The sequence below is a fragment of the Hippopotamus amphibius genome, chromosome 17 (assembly GCF_030028045.1).
Source record: "Hippopotamus amphibius kiboko isolate mHipAmp2 chromosome 17, mHipAmp2.hap2, whole genome shotgun sequence".
NCBI lineage: Eukaryota > Metazoa > Chordata > Mammalia > Artiodactyla > Hippopotamidae > Hippopotamus > Hippopotamus amphibius.
This window is the reverse complement of record NC_080202.1, coordinates 56475039-56496566: the sequence shown is the minus strand read 5'-3', so window position 1 is coordinate 56496566 and position 21528 is coordinate 56475039. Positions and strand designations below refer to the sequence as shown.

Below are 21528 nucleotides of genomic sequence, written 5' to 3'. Positions count from 1 at the left end.
TTCCAACTCACTTATTCGTTCTTCTGCCTCAGTCATTCTGCTGGTTAGAGCATCTAGAGTATTTTTAATTTCAGTTATTTTGTTATCCATTGCTGTTTGTTTTTCTGAGTTCTTATGAACTGTTTCTTGTACTTTCTCTATTTTGTTATCGAGATTTTGTATCATTTTTACTATCATTACTCTAAATTCTTTTTCAGGCATTTTTCCTATTTCCTCCTCATTTATTTGGTCTTGTGGGTTTTTTTCCTGCTCCTTTGCCTGCATGGGGTTTCTTTGTTTCCTCATGGTTGTCCAAGCTTTTGGGGTTGCTTGTCCTGGTGATAGAGGTGTTTATAGAAGACTGTCCAAGCCTCAGACTAATGTCCAAGTATTGGAGTAGACGAATATTCAGTCCTGAACCAGCTCTCCGGTTCCCACGCTCCCGCTCCTGGACCCTCCGTTCAGCCGCGGATCGATGTCTCGGTCCGGGAACGCTGAGCTGCGCTGCGGACCCTCCGTATGTTTCTCACTCCCTCCCGTCTGCCACAGCTCCGCCGCTTCACCCTCTTTGAGCCCTCGTAGATGCCTCCCTACCGGCTATGTCAGGCTCCCCGCAGCCCTTTCTGGTGTCCGAGGCCGTCTGCTGGTGTTCAGCTGGTTCTCTGTGGGGATGACTGCGTCCTTCCGTGCATTCCCAATGCATCTGTGGAGAGGGATGCACTCCACGTCTCTCTACTTCGCCGCCATCTTTCTCTCCTCCAGATTTATTTATTTTAGACTAAAACAATTTGTTTATTTATTTACTGGCTGCATTGGGTCTTCGTTGCTGTACGTGGGCCTTCTCCCGTTGTGGAGAGCGGGCTCTTAGTTGCAGAGCACGGGTTCTAGGTGTGCCGGTTTCAATAGCTGCGGCACGTGGGCTCAGTAGTTGTGTCGCTAGGGTTTAGCTGCTCTGCGGCATGTGGGATTGTCCTGGACCAGGGCTCGAACCCGTGTCCCCTGCATTGGCAGGCAGATTCTTAACCACTGAGCCACCAGGGAAGCCCTGTATTCAGCAATCTTAACTGCAGGTATCAGCATGCATACGCACATATGTTTCTTTGCCTAGATTTCCCATAAGCCAGCTCATACCTATACACAGAAGTCTCACCCACCTACCTACATGTATGCCTCCATAAGCCTCCACGGTGAAGGCTCTTTGTTTTTCATATTTGCTTCAAAATGATTATTTAATAGGAAAATACAAATTTAAATAATACTGCTCCAGGCTTTACCTACCAACGACCACACAGATTATATAGTTTAATGGGACAACTGTAGTGCTATGAAAGACATACACACCCTTGTCTCAAATTCACAGGCAGTGCTGATGGCCAAGGTTGCAGGGACACCAGTCACACAGGCTCTCTTTGCCCCACCTTGACCAGCCCGGAGGCAGGGATATTTTCAACTCTATACTAACTAGATGCAATCAGCAGTCAGGGTCAGAATCCCCATCTGCCTTATCCAGACAGAAGGAGGAACCGTGCCAGGGCGTGATGGCACTAAGTCACCAAGGGAGGCTTGGGTAACACTGCACATTCCATCTGGGAACACTTTCCAAATCTGATGATTAAACGAGTGCTTCTCATAGAATGGATAAACAAGGTCCTACTGCACAGCACAGGGAACTACAGTCAATATCCTGTGATAAACCACAGTGGAAAAGAATATAAAAAAGAATGTGTATATATATGTATAAGTGAGTCACTTTGCTGTACAGCAGAAATTAACACTTTGTAAATCAACTATACTTCAATTAAAAAAAAACAACAACAAACGCTTCTTAACTCACATTTCTATAACCTAATTTTCCCACAAAGGCAGGCTGTTCAAAGTGAACAACTCCTACCATAACATACCTTATCGATGCTCTCATATACCCCAATTCTTGGATTAATACAAAGAACTTATGAATTGGCTAAAGTCTTCTTTATGTGTTATACAGCTTGGATAAATGTTTCAATGTTTTAGGTTTACAGGAAACTTAAAAAAAAACAGAGATTCAGCACTTTCAGCCTGTGGAGAAGCCACAGCAAGAAAAACAGAGAAGAAAGTTCTAACAGAAAATCTGAACCAAATGTTCATTTTTTGAATTTTCTACACATGGAGCTGCTTTAGTCTAGAAACACTTATTAAACAAAACAACGTGGATAAAATCGCTCGCCACAAAGTGAAGCAATTCTTTAATTAAATAACAAACAGGAAAACATTGTTTAAGAGTAATAACAGCCAAAACCAAAGCAATCGCTGAGGAACCCTTGAAAGTTACCCATCAAAACAAAAACGCACAGAGCAGCCATCTGCAGCGATACAACGGTGCGATTCATCATTTAGGAAAGCTTAATTATCAATTATTTATGTCTAGCACTTGCTAGCCCTATTTTCCACATGCATAATTTACAGAGAGGCGAGGTGCCCAGTTGCCATAAGCAGAAGCAGCCATCTCAAAGAATTGGTTATTTACTGTTGAACCTTAGTAAAATATATTTTCTATACATTAGACATTATACATTTACTATACATCAGATGAAATTAGAAAAGGGACAGATGTTTACATGGATGGATGGATGGCTTGCCCAAATCATGAATAAAGGATAGGGAGAAGCAGGTTTGGTGTCTGGAGTGGTACAGGCTGAGTTCAATGCAGGACACGCTGGGTTTCCAGTACCTGAGAGCAGTCAGGTGAGGGATGTGGGGACAATGAAATCCACAGATAATCAGCTTACGCGTGGTAGTGATTGATCCTAGCAAGAGAAGAGCACTAACGGCTTCGGGGTTAATGTGTTAAAGATGACAGGGTTCTGTTGGAAATGCCCTTTTGAGGGGCCATGATACTAAAAGAAATTATCCAGAAAGCAGTGTAGAGCGAATTGTAGCCTTGCCTGGCATTAAAAATCAAGAGCACATATAGACAAAGACCTAAAATTAAAGTCAACGATCCACAGATGAAAAGGGGATTTTTTTCATTTCAGGAGAAGCATCAATGCCAAACTGATCTCCCTTGGCACACTTAAAAGACAAATGCCTGGGACTTCCCTGGTGGCGAAGCGGTTAAGACTTTGCGCTCCCAACGCAGGGAGCCCAGGTTCAATTCCTGGTCAGGGAACTACACCCCACATGCCACAACTAAGGAGCTTGCCTGCTGCAACTAAGACCTGGCTCGACCAAATAAAAATAAATGAATAAAATATTTTAGAAAAACACAAATACCTCATCAGGTAAAAGGAAAACTAAACGTAACCAAAAATTTGCTTTTTCCTCTATGAAATGCATCTTGCTAATGACTCCCATTAGACTAGAGAGAGAGCAAACTCGCCATCTGCAGCCTGGGTAAACAGAGGTACGGATCGGGGCACAGTGACCTGCGCAGCCACATCAGCAGATGGGAACACCAAACACACTAACAGTCCCTGAAAAGAACCTTCTGGACAATTTGCACACATTTTTGCTTCTCAGTGTGAACTGCGCTCTAAAATCAGAAATGGTAAGGGAAAAAAAGAACTGTACTAAAACACTTCTTTGTCTATTTGCCAATGGGAAAAAAAATACATGACTAGTAGATAACCTGAAAGCTTTCCATTATTAGTTGGCTATAATTTCTTAACCAAATTATATTTAAAACATACGGTATAAGTGGGAGGGGGGAAAAGGGAATTAATGTTTAATGGGTATAGAGTTTCAGTTTTGTAAGAAGAAAAAGTTCTAGAAATTTTAACACTTGAAAATGGTTAAGATGGTAAGTTTAATGTCATATATTTTTAACCACAATAAAAATAAACATCAAGAAAAAAACCCCATAAGGTATGGCCCGGAATGACCAGTGCTAATACAATATTTTTTCAGTATTTTTTTAAAGTATTAAAGAAAAAAAGGCATCCAGACCCCCTCCCCATAATCAAATTACTTATAAGGGAAGAAAATTACACTAGTACTATTTTTCCAGATCAGCACTGTCCAATAAAGATACCCTACGACAGGACTTCCCTGGCGGTCCAGTGGTTAAGAGTCTGCGCTTCAGCTGTAGGGGGCGGGGGTTCGATCCTGGTGGGGGGAGCTAAGATCCCACATGCTGCGTGGCAAGGCCAAAAAAAAAGTGTATATATATATATATATATATATGTATATACACACACACATGTATATATATATACACACATATATATACCATGAGCCACAAATGCAAGCCACATGTGTAATTTGAAATTATCTAACAGCCACAGTTTTTAAAAGTAAAAATAAGCAAAATTAATTTGAAAACATTTTACTTATCCCAATGTTAGATATTCTAATATCCCAATATATCCAAAATATTATTTCAAGAGGTAATCAACATAAAAAATTTTAAGGAGCTATTCACAGTCTTTTAACAACTATCCACAAAGAAAAATACAACTATTTCTTAGCATGTGACCAAAAAGAAAAATCTTGGAATTCACTCTCTTAAATGATTTACCCAGTGAATTAAGCTATTGGGGTATGTACCCGACATCACAATGAAATTCAGTATTGCTCATTGGATTCCAGAATTTATGTCTGTCCCAATGAGATATTCTGACATTTGCCACCAAACCACCATGTACTATCACTCAACACGATAAAGGGCGGTTAAACCACCTTCCTGTTTTTCTACAACTCTGTATTTAAAGGGTACCCTCAATGGTAACAAACAAAACTCTAATTTTACAATAACTTTTCTTCCCAAATCTATGATGTTACAGAAACATGTCTGTCTATAGAAACAGGGTTAGGGCAAAAAAACCCAACTTTTTAGGCCTCTACGTAATAGTGACTTACTTATTGTCATGGCATGATTCCAAATCAAAGATTTTAAAGTTTTTGAAACTTTATATTTTATAAAACTAACAAAATTCAAAGATGTTGAGCAAGCAATAAAATTGTGATAATTTGTATAGAGTAAAAGATGAAGCAAAATATATTTTAGATTTAAGTCACTATCTCATGCTAATTGGGAGTTTTTATTGCAAGATCTGTAATCAATCTTCCCTTCTTTTTGTATTTTTTAAAATTGAGGTCACTGTAAATTAGATATCCTGCCTATAAGTGAAAAATACTAATCTTCAACTATTTACTTTTGGACCAATGGCGTTATCGCCTTGATTATTGTAGAAAATGAAATCGTACTTAAAATGATGTTATACAAAATTAAAATATGGGAAAATTTTTTAAAAATAAATAAGAAGAAAAAGAAAAGAAACAAGAGAAAATTTAAAATATAGGAAAACCGGCCATGGAAATCCTATTAGGTTTTCACAGATTTGAAAAATCTTTATCTACGTGACATTTCAATTACATACTTTACACTTTGTCACAAAAATAAAAGGAAAGTAACAAAATTGTTTTTAAATATCTCTAACTGTTCGAGTCAATTCTTTTTTTTAAAACTTTATTTATTTATTGGATTTTTTTTTATTGGCTGTGTTGAGTCTTGGTTGCTGCACACGGGCTTTCTCTAGTTGCTGAGAGTGGGGGCTACTCTTCATTGTGGTGCATGGGCTCCTCACTGCAGTGGCGTCTCCTGCTGTGGAGCACGGGCTCCCAGGCGCTCGGGCTTCAGCTGTTGCGGCACATGGGCTCAACATCTGTGGTGCATGGGCCCAGCTGCTCTGAAGCATGTGGTATTCCCCTGGGGCAGGGCTCGAACCCATGTCCCCTGCATTGGCAGGTGGCTTCCCAACCACTGCGTCACCTAGGACGTCCCTGTTCAAGTCAATTCTAATGCTACAGTGCTGCTTTTGTTAATCATGTTTTTACTTATTTAAAAAATTATATAAGTAATATATGTCTTTCACACCAAAAAATTAATACATAGAAGTATGTAATTTAAAAAGTGATAATCCAGGGGCTTCCCTGGTGGCGCAGTGGTTAAGAATCTGCCTGCCAATGCAGGGGACACAGGTTTGATCCCTGGTCCAGGAAGATCCCATATGCCTCGGAGCAACTAAGACTGTACGCCACAACTACTGAGCCTGCACTCTAGAGCCCACGAGTCACAACTACTGAGCCCATGTGCCACAACAACTGAAGCCTGCACACTTAGAGCCCATGCTCCACAACAAGAGAAGCCACTGCAACGAGAAGCCCTCGCACCACAATGAAGAGCAGCCCCTGCTCTCTGCAACTAGAGAAAGCCCGCGCGCAGCAACCAAGACCCAATGCAGCCAAAAATAAATAAGTAAATAAATTAAACAAACAAACAATCAGTTTGCAGCCTTCTGGATTTTCCTATATATATATGAACACATTCAGGTTTCCTGTTTTGCTTTATTTTGTTTTCTAACCTAATGGCAATATCACTCATATTGATCTGCATGTTGCTTTTTCCCCTAATGTACTGTAGGCATCCTTCCATGTCTGTAGTTATGGATTGACCTTATTGCCTCATTGTTCTTTTTTTTTTTTTTGGCCCTCTCTGAGCGGCCTTTGGTATCTTAGTTCCCCAACCAAGGACTGAATCCAGGTCCCGGCAGTGAAGCACCAAGTCCTAACCACTGGACCACCAAGGAATTCCCAACCTCACTGTTCTTAATGACTACATAATAACAACCTCTTATTGAGGGCTTACTCTATACCAGCCCTGTACTAACAAGTATTATTACATAGGTTATTTATTCCTCAAAACCCTATAAGGTGGGTGTTACTAATTTTTTTTTTCATTTTACCAAAGAGGAATTGAATGCACAGAGAGGTTAAGTACTTTGTCCAAGGTCACACAGCTAGTAAGAGGCAGGGTCAGGCCCCAAACCTAGCTGTATTTATTCCAGAGCTTGCGTGTGCTCTTAACCATTGCACTGTAATCCCACTGAGCAGCCAGACTGAACTGTTTCCCCACTGATGAACACGCCCTACCTACTCTTTCTAGTTTATGTTGCTTGCCTGCCTTTTTTTTTTTTCCTTTCTATTTGATTGTTTTTACATCTGGAATTTGTCCTCGTGGACTGTATGGGATAAGGATTTTTTTTTTCCAAATAGGAAATTTTACTAACACCATGTATTGACTATTTCATTTCACCCACCATTTTACCCACCGCATGCCCCCACTAATCTGAAATGCTATTTTTGTCATGCTATATATACCTAGATCTGGATTCTCTTCTATTCAGAACTAGTACAATATAGTTTCAGCAACTGTAGCTTTACAGTATTTAGGGCAAGGCACACATCAATGGACCCAAACCTTTCTCACATTCTCGAACCTGACCCCTCTACCCATCTTCTTTCTACTTTGTGGTTCTCCTTCAAAACCCTTCTCCAGGGACTTCCCTGGTGGTCCAGTGGTTAAGACTTCGTGCTTCCACTGCAGGGGGCACGGGTTCCATCCCTGCTTGGGCATTATGAGCCTGCGTGCCACACACAGGGCAGCCAAAAAAACAAAAACAAAAGCCCTTCACCATTACAGAAGTTTCATCACCTCACAACTTCCCCATGTTTCTAGTCATACTTTCTCCTATCTCAAGAAGATATTCCTCTTTCTCGATTCCAAGGTTAATTTCTTCACCTGGGTTCTCATTCCCAACTGCCTCTACCTCCTCCAGACCTCATTGGCAACCATCCTTCCTTCTCAAGGATTTCTATTCCTCTCTCTCCACTGGTTTTTTTACTTGCCTCATTCTATAAAAATATTCTCTCTCTGACTTAAAAGACAAATACAGAAACAAGTTCCATCTGCCGTGCCTTAAGACCTACCTACTCATCCATCCACCCATCCATCTACCCATCCATCCATCCATCCATCCATCCATCCATCCATCCATCCACCCACCCATCCACCCACCCATCCATCAATACATCCACCCAGCCAGCCATCCACCCATTTATCCTCTGCCTGCTCCCACCTCACATCCAACAACTTCTCAAATCTTTACAACAGTTTCCACCACTGCACTGAAACTCTTCTCTGGAACACCAACCAGGAAAACTATTTTTTCTCACACTTCATTCACCTTATGAATGCTTAGAAAACTTCAACACTAATTTCTGAGGCTTCCTCTTCTTGTCCCACTTTTCCACCCAGCCCCAAACATGGACATGTCTCTAAGAGCCCCATTCCCTCCTTTTCTTTCATTTTTTCTGTCTCTCTCTTCCTCAAAGAATCAAAGCAAAGGCTTTGACTTAAGACAGAGCTGGCGACTTCCCTGGTGGCGCTGTGGTTGAGAATCTGCCAGTGCAGAGGACACGGGTTCAATCCCACATGCCATGGAGCAACTAAGCCTGTGCGCCACAACTACTGATCCTGTGCCCTAGAGCCCAGGAGCCACAGCTGCTGGGCCCATGCACCACAACTACTGAGGCCAGGCACTGCAACTGCTGAAGCCCGTGCGCTCTGGGGCCCACATGCTGCAACTGCTGAGGCCTGCGCGCCTGAAGCCCATGCACTGTAACAAGAGAACCCACCACAATGAGAAGCCTGCACACCATAATGAAAAGTAGCCCCCGCTCACCTCAACTAGAGAAAGCCCGCATGCAGCAACAAAGACTTAACGCAGCCAAAAAATAAACAAAATTAAAAAAAAAAACCAGCTGGATTTGATCCTGATGCTGCTATCTACCAGCTGTGTGACCTAGGACAGGTTATTTAACTTTTTTGAGTGTTGGCTTCTTTATTTGTAAAATGGAGATAATACCTCTTTCCAAGGATTGCTGTTGGGATCTAATATGATAACATTTATGCAGCTGGCTAGGCTCAGTGGGTAATTAATACACGTTGGCCCTCCTTTGCCTTCCTCAACTCCCAAACCTCTGTCTCTGATCTTTGGCGTTTCAGTCCAAAACTTTAACCACCTGCCGTATCTTTTTACCTGGGTATCTCTTCTTTGCCTCAAACTCAGTGAATAAGCTTTTCTTTTGGAAAGAGGTGGAATGAAGGGCATTTTATCTTAAGAGTTGGCACCAGAACGTCTCTCAGGGAAGGCTTGATCTTGTTTGGAATATATGTTCACGGGCTACTGAGCATGGAGAACGGCACGCCAAGAGCACAGGTGCTTCTGCTGCTTGTTAATGGCACTCAAACTACCTTGTAATTTGTTTTATTTGTTCATTCAACCATTCATTCATTTGGCTGTGCTGGGTCTTAGTCATGGCACGTGGGATCTTTGTTGCAGCATGCAGGATCTTCAGTTGCGGCATGCAGGATCTAGTTCCCCAACCAGGGATCGAACCCCGGCCCCCTGCATTGGGAGCTCGGAGTCTTACCCGCTGGACCACCAGGGAAGTCCCTGTAATTTGTTTTTATTCTCAGAGGAAATAATAAAGAGTCCAAAAAAGGAGAGGGAAGAGGAAAAGAGACATTAAGACAGAGGAAGGCAGGGATTGGCGAGCTGAAGAGCCAGTAAAACTCCCTAGTTGACGTGCAGTTAGGGAGTCTGTGTTTCTCCAATGTAACCCCAAACTTCATCAAGCCCCCCCCACATATCTTTACTAGAATCCACACTTTGAATACTTTACGTGAATGGAATTTTTTGGAGAAACTGAGTAATGGGCCAATGTCATATTTGTTACAGGGCCAAGACAGCAAGCTGGAGCTCAGGGGCCAACATGGTCATAACATGTCACCCGGGGAATTCACAGAAATCTCCGAGGGGGCATCAGAAGTCTGTATTCTGATTTTGGGGAATAGGTGGGTTTCTGTCTAATCTACCTTGATTATTTATATATTTATTTATCTATTTATTTAGGCTGCACCACGCAGCATATGGAATCTTAGTTCCCCAATCAGGGATCAAACCCGTGCCCCCTGCAGTGAAAGTGTGGAGTCTTAATCACTGGACTGCCAGGAAAGCCCCGAATCTACCTAGACTTTGAGGAGCAGTAAAGCCCTGGCTGACATTTGAGACTCAATTCAAAAGCAGTTCCTGCTCCAGATTCCCAATTTCTGTCAATGGGCATCACTCCTCTGGCTCCCAAGCTAAAAACAGTATACGCATCAAAGCTACAGAAACATTGAACACGTTTCTGCAAAGCACCCCGTCAAGACCTCAGCCCTTTCCAAGTTCGATTACAGTGAGTTATCAGATAACTTTCCTAGCAAATCTCTATGCTTCCTGTCTTTTCTCCCCACAACCCATCCCTCTAAGAGATGAATCTTCCTTAGAACACCATTTTGCTTCCTCTCACATCTGGCTCCTACCTGTTATTCTGTAATCTATCAAGACCATTGGTGACCTTCACCCACTACTCACACTATTCTCCACATTGGACTATCGGAGAGTTCCACCTGCCTTCAAAGTCTACCTTCAAGGCCATTAGCCCCCAAGGGCCCCACCCTTAACGACCAAGCTCTTCTCTTTATTTTATTCAATTGGCATAAACCACTCTGTACTGTTATTTTTTAAAACAGCTTTATTGAGGTATCATCTACACAGCATAAAATTCATCTATCCTACAATCAACTGTCACCACCATCCAGCTGAAAACATCACCACCCCAAAACGTTCCCTCGTGCCAGTTTACAACTCATTCCCACCCCCACCCCCAGCCTTAGGTAAACACTGCTCTGCTTTCTATCTCCACATATTTGTCTTTTCTAGCAATTTCGTATAAATGGACTCATACAATAATACGTTGTCTTGGAGCTGGCTTCTTTCACTCACCATGATGTTTCTGAGGTTAGCCTGCATTGTGTAGCACATATCAATAGTTCGTTCCTTTAAATTGATGAATGGTACTGCAATGTATGAACATACTCATCTTGTTGATCCATTCACCAGCTGATGGACATCTGGATTATTTCCAGTTTTTTGGCTACTTTTAAAAAACATTTATTTATTTATTGGCTGCGTTGGGTCTTCGTTGCTGCGTGCGGGCTTTCTCTAGTTGCGGCGAGCAGGAGCTACTCTTCACTGCAGTGAGCCGGCTTCTCATTGCGGTGGCTTCTCTTGTTGCAGAGCACGGGCTTTAGGCGCATGGGCTCAGTAGTTGTGGCTCGCAGGTTTTAAAGCGCAGGCTCAGTAGTTGTGGCGCACGGGCTTAGTTGCTCCACGGCATGTGGGATCCTCCCAGACCAGGGCTCAAACCCATGTTCCCTGCATTGGCAGGCGGATTCTTAACCACTGTGCCACCAGGGAAGTCCCTTGGCTGTTATGAGCAATGCTGTTAAGAACATCCGCATAGACGTCTTTATGTGTATTTATGTCTTCATTTCTTTTGGATAGATTCATAGGAGTGCAATTGCTAGATCATAAGGTAAATTTATGTTTAACTTTTTAAGACACTTCCAAACTCTTTTCCAAACTGGTTGTTACCATTTTACATTCCCATCCACAGTGCACAAGGATTCCAATTTCTCTGCATTCTCATCAACACTTGATACTGTCTTTTTCATTGTCGCTCTCCTAGCGGTTTTGAAGTGCTATCTCATTGTGGTTTTAATTCTATTTCCCTAATAACTACTGATGCTGAGCATCTTTCCATGCCTTTATTGGCTATTCTTATGTTTTCTTTGGTGAAATGTCTATTCAATTCTTCTGTCCATTTTTAAATTAGGTTGTCTTCTTAATATCGAGTGTTGTAAAAGTTCTTGATATAGTTTGGATGCAAATCCTTTGTGTTTTGCAAATATTTTCATTCAGAAGGTGGCTTGTCTTTTCATCTCCTTAATGTTGCCTTCTGAAGCAGAAATGTCTTTAATTTGGAAGAAATCCAATTTATCGGTTTTTTCTCTTATGGATTTGGCTTTCAGCATTGTGTCAAAGAACTCTGCCCAATCTGAAACAAATAAATAGTTCCTCCTATGTCTTCTTTCAGGGGTTTTCTAGTTTTAGCTCTTGAATTTAGGTCCGTTTTTAAAACAGCTTTATTGAGATATAATTCATATACCATACAATTCACCTATTGAAAGCATACAATTCAATGGTTTTTTTAGTATATTCACAGAGTTCTGCAACTATTCATCACTATCTAATTTTAGAACATTTTCATTATCCCCGAAAAAAACCCACTGGCAGTCACTTCTCATTTGCCCTCCCCCAGCCACTGGCAGTCACTAATCTACTTTATGTCTCTATGGGTTTGCCTCTTCTGGACACATCATGTAAATGGGATTATACAATACATGGCCTTTTGCCAACGGCTTCTTTCACTTCACATTAGTGTTTTTCACGTTTCATCTAAGCTGTAGCAAATATCAATACTTCATTCTTTTTATTGCCAAATAACCCTCCATTGCATGGATTTACTGTTTTATCAGTTGTTCCATTCATCGGTGGATGAACATTTGGGTTATTTCCACTTTTTAGCTATGATGACTAATGCTGTTACGAACATTCATGCACACGTTTTGGTGTGGAATTTTTTTTTCATTTTTCTTGGGCATATATATATGTAATATATGAGTGTAATTGCTGAGTTATAAAATAAGGAACATTTGAGGAACTGTCAAACTGTTTTCCACAGCAACTGTACCATTTTACATTCCCACCAGTGGGGACCAGGATTTCAATTTCTCCGCATCCTCACCAACAATTACTTGTGTTTTAAATTATCACTACCCTAGTGGATGTGATGTGTTCTCTAACTGTAGTTTTCATTTGCCTTTCCCTAATGGCCAATGATGTTAAGCTTTTTTTCATTGCTGACATGCTTAGTGTCCATTTGTATATCTTTGTTGGAGAAATGTCTACTCAAGACCTTTGCTCCTTTCTTAATTGGGTTGTCTTTTTGTTTTTGAATTGTACAAGTTCTTTATACAGTCTAGATATAAATCCCTTATCATACATAAGATTTGCAAATATTTTCTCCCATTCTCTGGGTCATATTTTCATTCTGTGGTCCATTGTGAATTAATTTTTGGTCATGTGAAGAAAGGGTCTAAGTTCATTTTTTTGCTTGTCAATATCCAATTGTCCTAGAACCATTTGTTGAAAAACTTATCCTCTCCTTGTTGAATTGTCTTGGCACTTCTGTCAAAATCAACTGACCATAAATAAAAGGATTTATTTCTGGCTTGCAATGCTGTTCCATTGATCTACATGCTTCTTGTACCAATACCACACCGTGGCTTGACAGTAATTTTTGAAATTGAGTAGTGAAAATCCTCCAAGTTTGTTCTTCCTTTACAAAATTGTTTTGGATATTCTAGGTCCTTTGCATGTCCACATACATTTTAGAATTGGCTGGTCAATTTCTTCAAAAAAGTCTGTTTGGATTTTGACAAAGAATGTACTCAATTTTCAGATCAATTTGGAGAACGCTGGCATTTCAACAATATTGAGTTTTCTAATCCATGAACATGAAATGTCTATTTATTTAGATCCCTTTAAACTTCTTTAGTTAAAACATCAATCTTGGCAATATTTTAGAATTTTCAGTGTACAAATTATAAGCTTCTTATGTTAAATTTATTCTTCAGAACTGTATTTTTTTTTTTAGGGTTTTCTTTTCTTTTTTTCTTTAAGAACTTTTATTGAGATACAACTGACATACAACAAACTGCATATATTTAAAGTGTACAATTTGATTTTTTTTTCTTATTAGTAATGTATATATGGCAATCCCAATCTCCCAATTCATTCCACCCCAACCCCCTCCCCCCGCTTTCCCCACTTGGTGTCCATGTTTGTTCTCTACATCTGTGTCTCTATTTCTGCCTTCCAAACTGTTTGATTTGTACCATTTTTCTATATTCCGCATGCATGTTAGTATACGATATTTGTTTTTCTCTTTCTGACTGAATTCACTCTGTATGACAGTCCATTCATGTCTCTACAAATGTCCCAATTTCGAGAACTGTATTCTTTTTGATGCTATTGGGAATGGTACTGTTTTCTTAATTTCATTTTCAGATTATTGCTTGTGTATAAAAACACAATTGATTTTTGTGTGTTGATCTGATCTTGTATCTGCAATGTTCCTCACTCGTTTATTAGTTCCAGTAGGTTTCTTTCCATGGTATTTTCTATACATAGGATCATGTCATCTATGAATAAAGACAGTTTCACTTTTTCTTTACAATCTGGTTGCCTTAAAATTTTAAATGTGTTTGTTTGTTTTGCCTTATTGTATTAGTTAGAATCTCCAGTCAATACTGAACGGCAAAAGCAGACATCCTTGTCTTGTTCCTGATCTTAGCAGGAAAGCATTCTGTATCTCACCATTAAGTGTAGTGGCAGCTATGAGCTTTTCATAGATGCCCTGTATCAGATTAAGGAAATACCCTTCTATTCCAAGTTTGCTGAGTGTTTTTCATCTTGAAAAGGTGTTGGATTTGTTAAACATTTTGTCTGCATCTATTGAGATGATCGTGTAGTTTTTATTCTTTATTCTACCAATATGGTGTATTAACATTGATTGATTTTTCAGATATTAAACCAACATTGCATTCCTGAGATAGATCCCCACCTGGTCATGGTTTATTCTGTAGTCTTATTTATCTCCGTATGCCTGCATTCTACCTTTGAAACTAAATGATAAGCGCTGAAACTTTGGAAGCAGTGTAATTTTTTTGAAATTTTTAAAATTCATTTTTGGCTGCATCAGGTCTTAGTTGCAGCATGCAGGATCTTTTGTTGTGGTCCACAGGCTCTTCGTTGTGGCGCGAGGGCTTATTTGCCCTCTGGCATATGGGATCCTAGTTCCCTCACCAGGGATCAAACCCACATGCCCTGCATTAGAAGGAGGATTCTTAACCGCTGGACCACCAGGGAAGTAGTGGAAGGAGCGTTAATTTTTGCATAATGATTTTTAAAGACTGTAATTTTTAGACTTTTAAAAATATGTTTTCCCAGCACAAGCACTCTTTCAGAAACTAAAAACCTGAGGTCAGCACCTATTTAGCAAGAATAATTTGTTAAAGTAAGAAGCTACTGGGAATTCCCTGGTGATTCAGTGGTTGGGACTCTGCGCTTTCACTGCTGAGGGCGTGGGTTCAGTCCCTGGTTGAGGAGCTAAGAACCCGTAAACCGTGGGGCATGGCCAAAACAAAAAAAAAGACATGGATTATTAATTTTTATGTCAACTTGGCTACGCTATGGTGGTCAGTTGTTTGTCCAAACATTAATCTAGATGTTGCTGTGAGGATACTTTGTAGATGTGATTAACATTTATAATTAGTTGACTTTAAGTTAGATTACCCTTGATAATGTGGGTGGGCTTCATCCAATCAGTTGAAGGCTTTAAGAGCAGAAACTGAGGTTTCTCTGTGAAAAAGGGATTCTGCTTTAAGACTAACATAGAAATCCTGCCTGAGTTTCCAGTCTGGCAGCCTGTCCGACAGATTTCAGACTGAAGAATATAACATCAACTCCTGTCTGAGTTTCCAGCTTGCTGGCCTGCCCTGCAAATTTTAGATTCGCCAGCCCCTGTAATAATGGCGGCCAATTATGTGTCTGTATCTCCTGTTGGTTCTCTTTCTCTGGATAGAGATACAGCCACCAAATAGTTTGCATTGTAATTCTCCCTTCTGTGACCCACATTAGGAATTACAAAGTTGATTTGAGGGTTCCTATCCTGCTGCTTGCCATAGGTATCAAAATCACAGGGTCTGAATCTATACACTGGTGCACAGCACAATGCATGATACATACACAGCAGGTGCCCAAGATTGTGCACTGATGGTAATAAACAGCAAGAGAAAAGAGATGCTAAAGAACAAAGAACGCAACTACCCTCATACAAGGGACTCAAAGGCCCCAAATCATAAGACAAAATCAAGAAGTGAAAGAAATCAGTTTGCTCTCAATGAAGCAACGCACAAATAGAGCAAAAATACTGGAGGTTTCGAAAGTAGAAGAATTACCACATTTTAAGTGTTCCAAAAATAATGCTAGCTCTTGAACTCTCACTCTTGATGACTCCATCATTAAATGGAACAACCTTTGGGTTTGGTTTTTTTTTTATGGTGTTAAATGTATTTACTACAAATTTCAGAAACCTACTTACTTTTAGTTAATATATCAATCAAAATGTGCCAGGAACAAATAATTATTTATTCTGCAGTAAGTTCCATGTCTTTATGCCCCTGGTTTCAAAATATATATTAAATCGATGCTCCTAAAAGCTAAGAGAAACTTTTATAACTAAGTACCCATGCTTTAGAAATGTGGTCTGCCCTAGGACAGACCCACTTGACAAGCATATGTGTATTCCAATATAACAAAAATTTGGAAAATGATGCTATTAGCTGCTCAGGACTCATTACCATTCTGAATTTTTATAATAGGTTTCCCTCAACGCCTGAGCAAAATGAGTTACTCCTATTTCCTAATTTGCTTAAATATGTAAGAGAGAAATGAACCAGATTTATCAGGTACTGAATTAAAATGAATTAAATTGTCTTTATAGTATGCCTATTTCTTCCTGGACAAAGAAAACAAAACTAATAACTCTTATCAATGTGGGAACCCCTTTCAAAAGTCAGCCCTGCACGCATAAAACTACCACCTCAGCAAAGCCATACTTTTGCTGAACAAATGATCCTGGGCTTTGAAAGACGCAAAGATCTCAGAGAAGGATTTAAAAGCAAGCATGGCTTCTACCTCAGTAATTACAAAGGCACCACCAAATGCAGAACAATGCTATAAATAGCCTTCTATGCTAATGTAGAAATACTCTACAGAAACAAACTCCCATCATACCTTCTGTTATGTAAATGATCACTATTCATGTATTTATTAACAAAGCTAAAAATCACCTAAGAACATATGTGTAACGTTAATCACTGCTGCACTGTTTGCAATAGTAAAAGATTGAAGAAGAAAAAAAAAACCACTCCCAAATGTTCACCAGTAGGAGACTATGTTAAAAACTGATGACACATGCACACAAAGGAATGTTGCACAGTTTTTTTTTTAAAAAAAGAACAACAACAAAAAACCCTCTCTAATATGGAGATATCAAAAGATCTCCAATATCTTTGAAAGTAAAACAAAACAAAACAAGGTGCAGAGCAGTCTAAGTCGCATGCTATGCTTGTATCTACACAAGAAACTCTGGAAGAATTCCAGAAAATGGTTACATAGGTATGGGAGGTGTATGGGGAGGAACTGGGTAGATGAACAGCTAGGGGTGAGAACTAGACTTTCACTATATGCCTTTTCATTCTTTTAAACTTTGAACCATGTGACTAATTACTTATTCAAAAATAAATAAATAATTCTGAATAATTTTAGGCTATTTTATTTTCACCTATCTCTATTAAAAAAAAAGCTACAAACCCGAGTTCCAACATGAAATCAGCTGTTCTCAATATTTTTTTCCTCTTGTTCTCTCTCTCTCTTTTTTTTTAAAATTACTTTATTTTTTGGCTGCAATGGGTCTTTGTTGCTGCACGTGGGCTTTCTCTAGTTTCAGTGAGCCGGGGCTACTCTTCGTTGCGATGCATGGGCTTTTCAGTGTGGTGGTTTCTCTTGTTGCAGAGCACAGGCTCTAGGCACGCAGGCTTCAGTAGTTATGGCACACAGGCTCAATAATTGTGGCTCGCAGGCTTAGTTGCTCTGTGGCATGCGGAATCTTCCCAGACCAGGGATCAAACCTAAGTCCCCTGCATTGGCAGGTGGATTCTTAACCACTGTACCACCAGGGAAGTCCTCTCAATACTTTTTAAATGTTTCCAGTTCAATGTGCGTACACAACTAAGGGGTTCTTTTAAAAATACAAACAAACAAAATCAATTTCTGCTGGGCACTGTGACCATCATTACAGGGACAGATGACCAAGTGCTTGCTGAAACAATTATTCCAAGGCCATCGAATTATAGAGACTTTCCAGTGAGCCAGAGGGCGGTCTCAGCTCAGCCAGGTCGGTCACCTGGAGAAAGCTGACTCTGCTATTTGCTTTGTTCAACTATCAGTACTAAAGACAGGGAGACCTCAAAATCAACCGAGTCTGAATCTTCAACAGGGAGACAGGCTTCTGAGTTTTGTCTCAAATCTGATGCAGAATAGTCTCCATTCCATAAACCATCAAGGACAAGTTCAAAATCCAATTCTTTGAGAAAGGCAGAGGCTTTAGCAAGAAGAGCACTAACTTGCTGGGTAACCCTGGCCTTACCAATTCATTTCTCTGGGCCTCCATCTTCTTACCAGTAAAATGGATGGGTCTGGGGCCAAATTCTCTGCAAGGTTCCTTTGGGTCTAAAATATTACAATCCAGGGATTTCCCTGGTGGTCCAGTGGCTGACTCCACACTCCCAATGCAGGGGGCCTGGGTTGGATCCCTGGTCAGGGAACTAGATCCCACACACTGCAACTAAGAGTTCGCATGCTACAACTAAAGATCCCACATGCTGCAATTAAGACCTGGGGCAGCCAAATAAATAAAATAAAATAGAATAAAATACTATAGTCCAATGAAGAGCCAGGCAAATTTAAAAATCAGATGAAGGATAGGAGAGGCCTCTGGACTATAGAATATTTCCAAGCACACAGAGATTTGCTGACTGGGACCTAAATGTTCTGATTCCTGTTCTCTGTGTTGTATCTTTAACGTACACAATTTGGTCCACTTGCTACAAAGATTTCTCGCATGCAAAAGCTCTGATTAAAAATGAGTTACCATTAGGTAAAACTTTTAAAAGATCCATAGAGTGGAGAGGATGATTTAAGACTGTAGGTATGAAGGGTATGTTGGTTAAGAAAAGTTTTAGTTTGGTCCATTATCCTTTTATTATCATCATTCAAGATTCATACGTGGATTCATATCCACTGGGGACAAGCCTTCGAGTGATTTACCTACACTCATTCCCATAAGTGAAGGAGGGGTGAGTATCTTCTGAGGCAGCAAACTCTACTGCGAACTCCAAGCTCAGCAAAACATGCTCCACATTCTGATCAATAAAAGCTAAGTGATTTCAGGAAAGAAAAATCCACAAACACTTGTGCATATGTTTGTCTACTAAAAAGCAAAATGCATGGTTCCTTCAGTACCAGGTTCATATAGTCATAAGCATCTAGAGCTTTATTAAAACGCTAACGATGCCCGGCTTTATCTGAAACTGTTCTAAGGCGGCTCTGAAGCATATTCATCTCCGCAAGGATTCGCTCCTTGGCACAAAAGCAGTGAGCAACACAGCTCTGACAGACACTGCAGGGTGCAGGTTCATTGTCTGGTCCCTGCCTTCACCTGGCAGAGACTGGAGAGACTGCTGAGAAACCAGCTCATCTCATTAGCATGTCTTTATTCTACTGCTGCAATTCTGACATCGCTCCAAGATCACAAAAATCCTCATCAGGTCCTAAGCCAAAGAGAAGATGGTAGCCGTGGGCCCCCAGAAGTCTTCAGAAAGGCAATGAAAAATCAAGAGCACAGAGTTAGGTCATGGGCCAGCAGTTCAGAACTGGCTGGTGCTCAATCCACTTATCCTCTCTTGTGCTGTCAAAATTCTCCTCCACTTCCAATATTTATGCTACAGACCGGAGGCTGGAGACATTTACCTTTTTAATGATTCTGAAAACAAAAATAATATATCTATAGATTTTAAGTACCTGTGCCCTGTCCCGGAGCTATCCTCATTCCAAAACCAGGCTTGCAGCTACTCTGGCAAAGCGACCACCCGAGTGACTGTGATACTTAGATTCCCTAACATTTCTGTTAAACACCTTCTTTCTTCTGACAGCCTCTTGAGATGCACCAGCACAGCACACGCATTTTCGGCCTCCATCCTCCAGCAGGCGACGGAAGCTTTCCCCTGAGAAACCTAATTCAAACCTGTGCCTGTCCCTCCCTCTCCGGAGGCCACCAGGGCCAGCACCTAGCACAGGTGCCTGCTTCGGATGCCAAGCCCGCCCCACCCAACCCTCAGCTCCCGAGGGGCACGGAGCACCGGGCGGGAAGGTAGGGACGCAGCGCTGCGGCCGGACACCCCGCCCCTCGGAGCCGCAGTCCCCCCCCGAGCGCAGTCTCTGTCACAGGACCGATTGCGTGCAGGCCGCTCCCGTCCCCGGCGACCCGGCCAAGGGCCCTAAAGCATCCCTCCAGCCCTCCCCCAACACCACCGCCCACCCTCCGAGGTCGCTCTCCAGCGACGTCGGCCTCCGGGTCCCCGGGACCCCCCGAGCCCTCGCGCGGGAGCATCGCGACCGCCTCCCAGCCCCGGGCCGCGCTCACCGGACTTGGGCGGGTAGCGGTACACGGAGTTGGACGGGATGTCCACCTCCTCCACGCCCGCGTGCTGCCGGCTGGTCAGGGCCCCCATGGCCGCTGCGCCCGCGCCGCCCTCGGCGCCTCACCGCGGCCGCTCGCCCCGCGCCCGGTGCGGGGGTCGGCTGCCCGCCGCGGCCGGCTCCGCCTCGGCGCTGCGGCTCTGGCGGCGGGGAGCCCCCGGGGCGCCGCGCACCATCCTCCGCCGGGCCCCGCGGCGGCGCCTGTGCCGAGGGGGGCTGCGGGCCGGGCCGGGGGCGCCGCCGCCGCCACCGCCTCAGGCCTCGTGATGTCAGCGGCGGCTCGCGCGCGGCGACCGCGGCGGCCACGGCCAATGGCGGGGCGAGGGGGGAGCGGCCGCGCCGCAGCAGCCAATGGGCGGCGGGCGGGACGCGGCGGAGCGGCGGCCGGGCGCGCGGGGCCGGCCCGGGGCTCGCGGTCCGGCGGGGGCCGGAGGGGCCGGGCGCGCGTCGCCCCGCCGACCCCGCCGACCCCGCTCCGGTGACCGCGCGGGAGCCGCCTCCTCGCCGCGCGCCCGGCCGAGGCCGGGCGTTCCCTCGCCATTGTCCCCAGCATCCGAAAGGCGCACGCGGCTTCCCGGCCGGAGGAAGCCTTCTCCAGCCCCACCCCTCGGCATCTGCCAAAGCCAATGGTCAGAAACCCCGCGGAGGGGCGCCCCCAGCCCCCCAAGCCTGGGCAGTTCGGGTGGGTTCCCGCCTCCCAGCGCCTCAGCCCCAAAGGGGCTCCCAGAGGTCGGGGAGATCGGTCAGTGCTGGTGACCCGCTAGGAAGAGGTCGCCATCCCTCTCACTTAGCTCCTTAAAAAGCGCGGAACTGTATACATGTTCTCTGTGTATGGGTCCCTTGGGCAGCTCGTGTAGCCCTGAAATTATGAGACCATCAGCCCAAAATAAGATCAAGACATTCACCTTCGGAGTGCGCCTTTCGGAAACTTTGGAAAGGCCTGTGAGCGAGGAGAGTCAACGCAGGGGGACGCGAGTGGGCCCCTGCAGAGCTGGGAGGCTCCTCTGGATGAGAACGCACACGCACCAACAGTGGGACGCTTGGACAGGCAGAAGACGTCACTCCAGAGCTTAATTACAGACACTTGTAAACCTTTCGTTATTATTTGTATGTGTGTGTGTGTCTGTGTTTTTGGTTTTTTCTGGGAGGGTGGACTGATGAGCAGAAACTTCAACTGCTAGAACAAGATTTCAGCAACGTTTCAGCAAGGTTCAAAGTACCGTTTGGGGGGACTTCCCTGGCGGTCTAGTGGTTAAGACTCCATGCTTCCAATGCAGGGGTCGTGGATTCAATCCCTGGTCAGGAAAACTCAGATCCCGCCTGCCGCTGGGCGTGGCCAAAGAAAAGGGCACGGTTTGGGGCATCGCGTTTCCTTGATTAGATTTGTAAAGCCATT

At 42.9% G+C, this 21528-nt stretch overlaps 1 protein-coding gene across 2 annotated transcripts in view; it reads right to left on the bottom strand.

Moving 5' to 3' along the window:
* The window catches only part of RNF157 (ring finger protein 157), an 83797-nt gene extending 63496 nt beyond the window's left edge, over nucleotides 1-20301 (bottom strand). Inside the window, exon 1 of one of the 2 annotated variants that reach the window (XM_057715880.1) lies at nucleotides 20077-20301. In XM_057715880.1, the coding sequence (XP_057571863.1) occupies nucleotides 20077-20164 (88 nt within the window). In that variant the 5' untranslated portion in view covers nucleotides 20165-20301. The remainder of the gene's footprint in view (nucleotides 1-20076) is intronic. The other variant, XM_057715878.1, reaches the window with a different exon arrangement.
* Between the last annotated feature and the right edge of the window lie 1227 nt (nucleotides 20302-21528).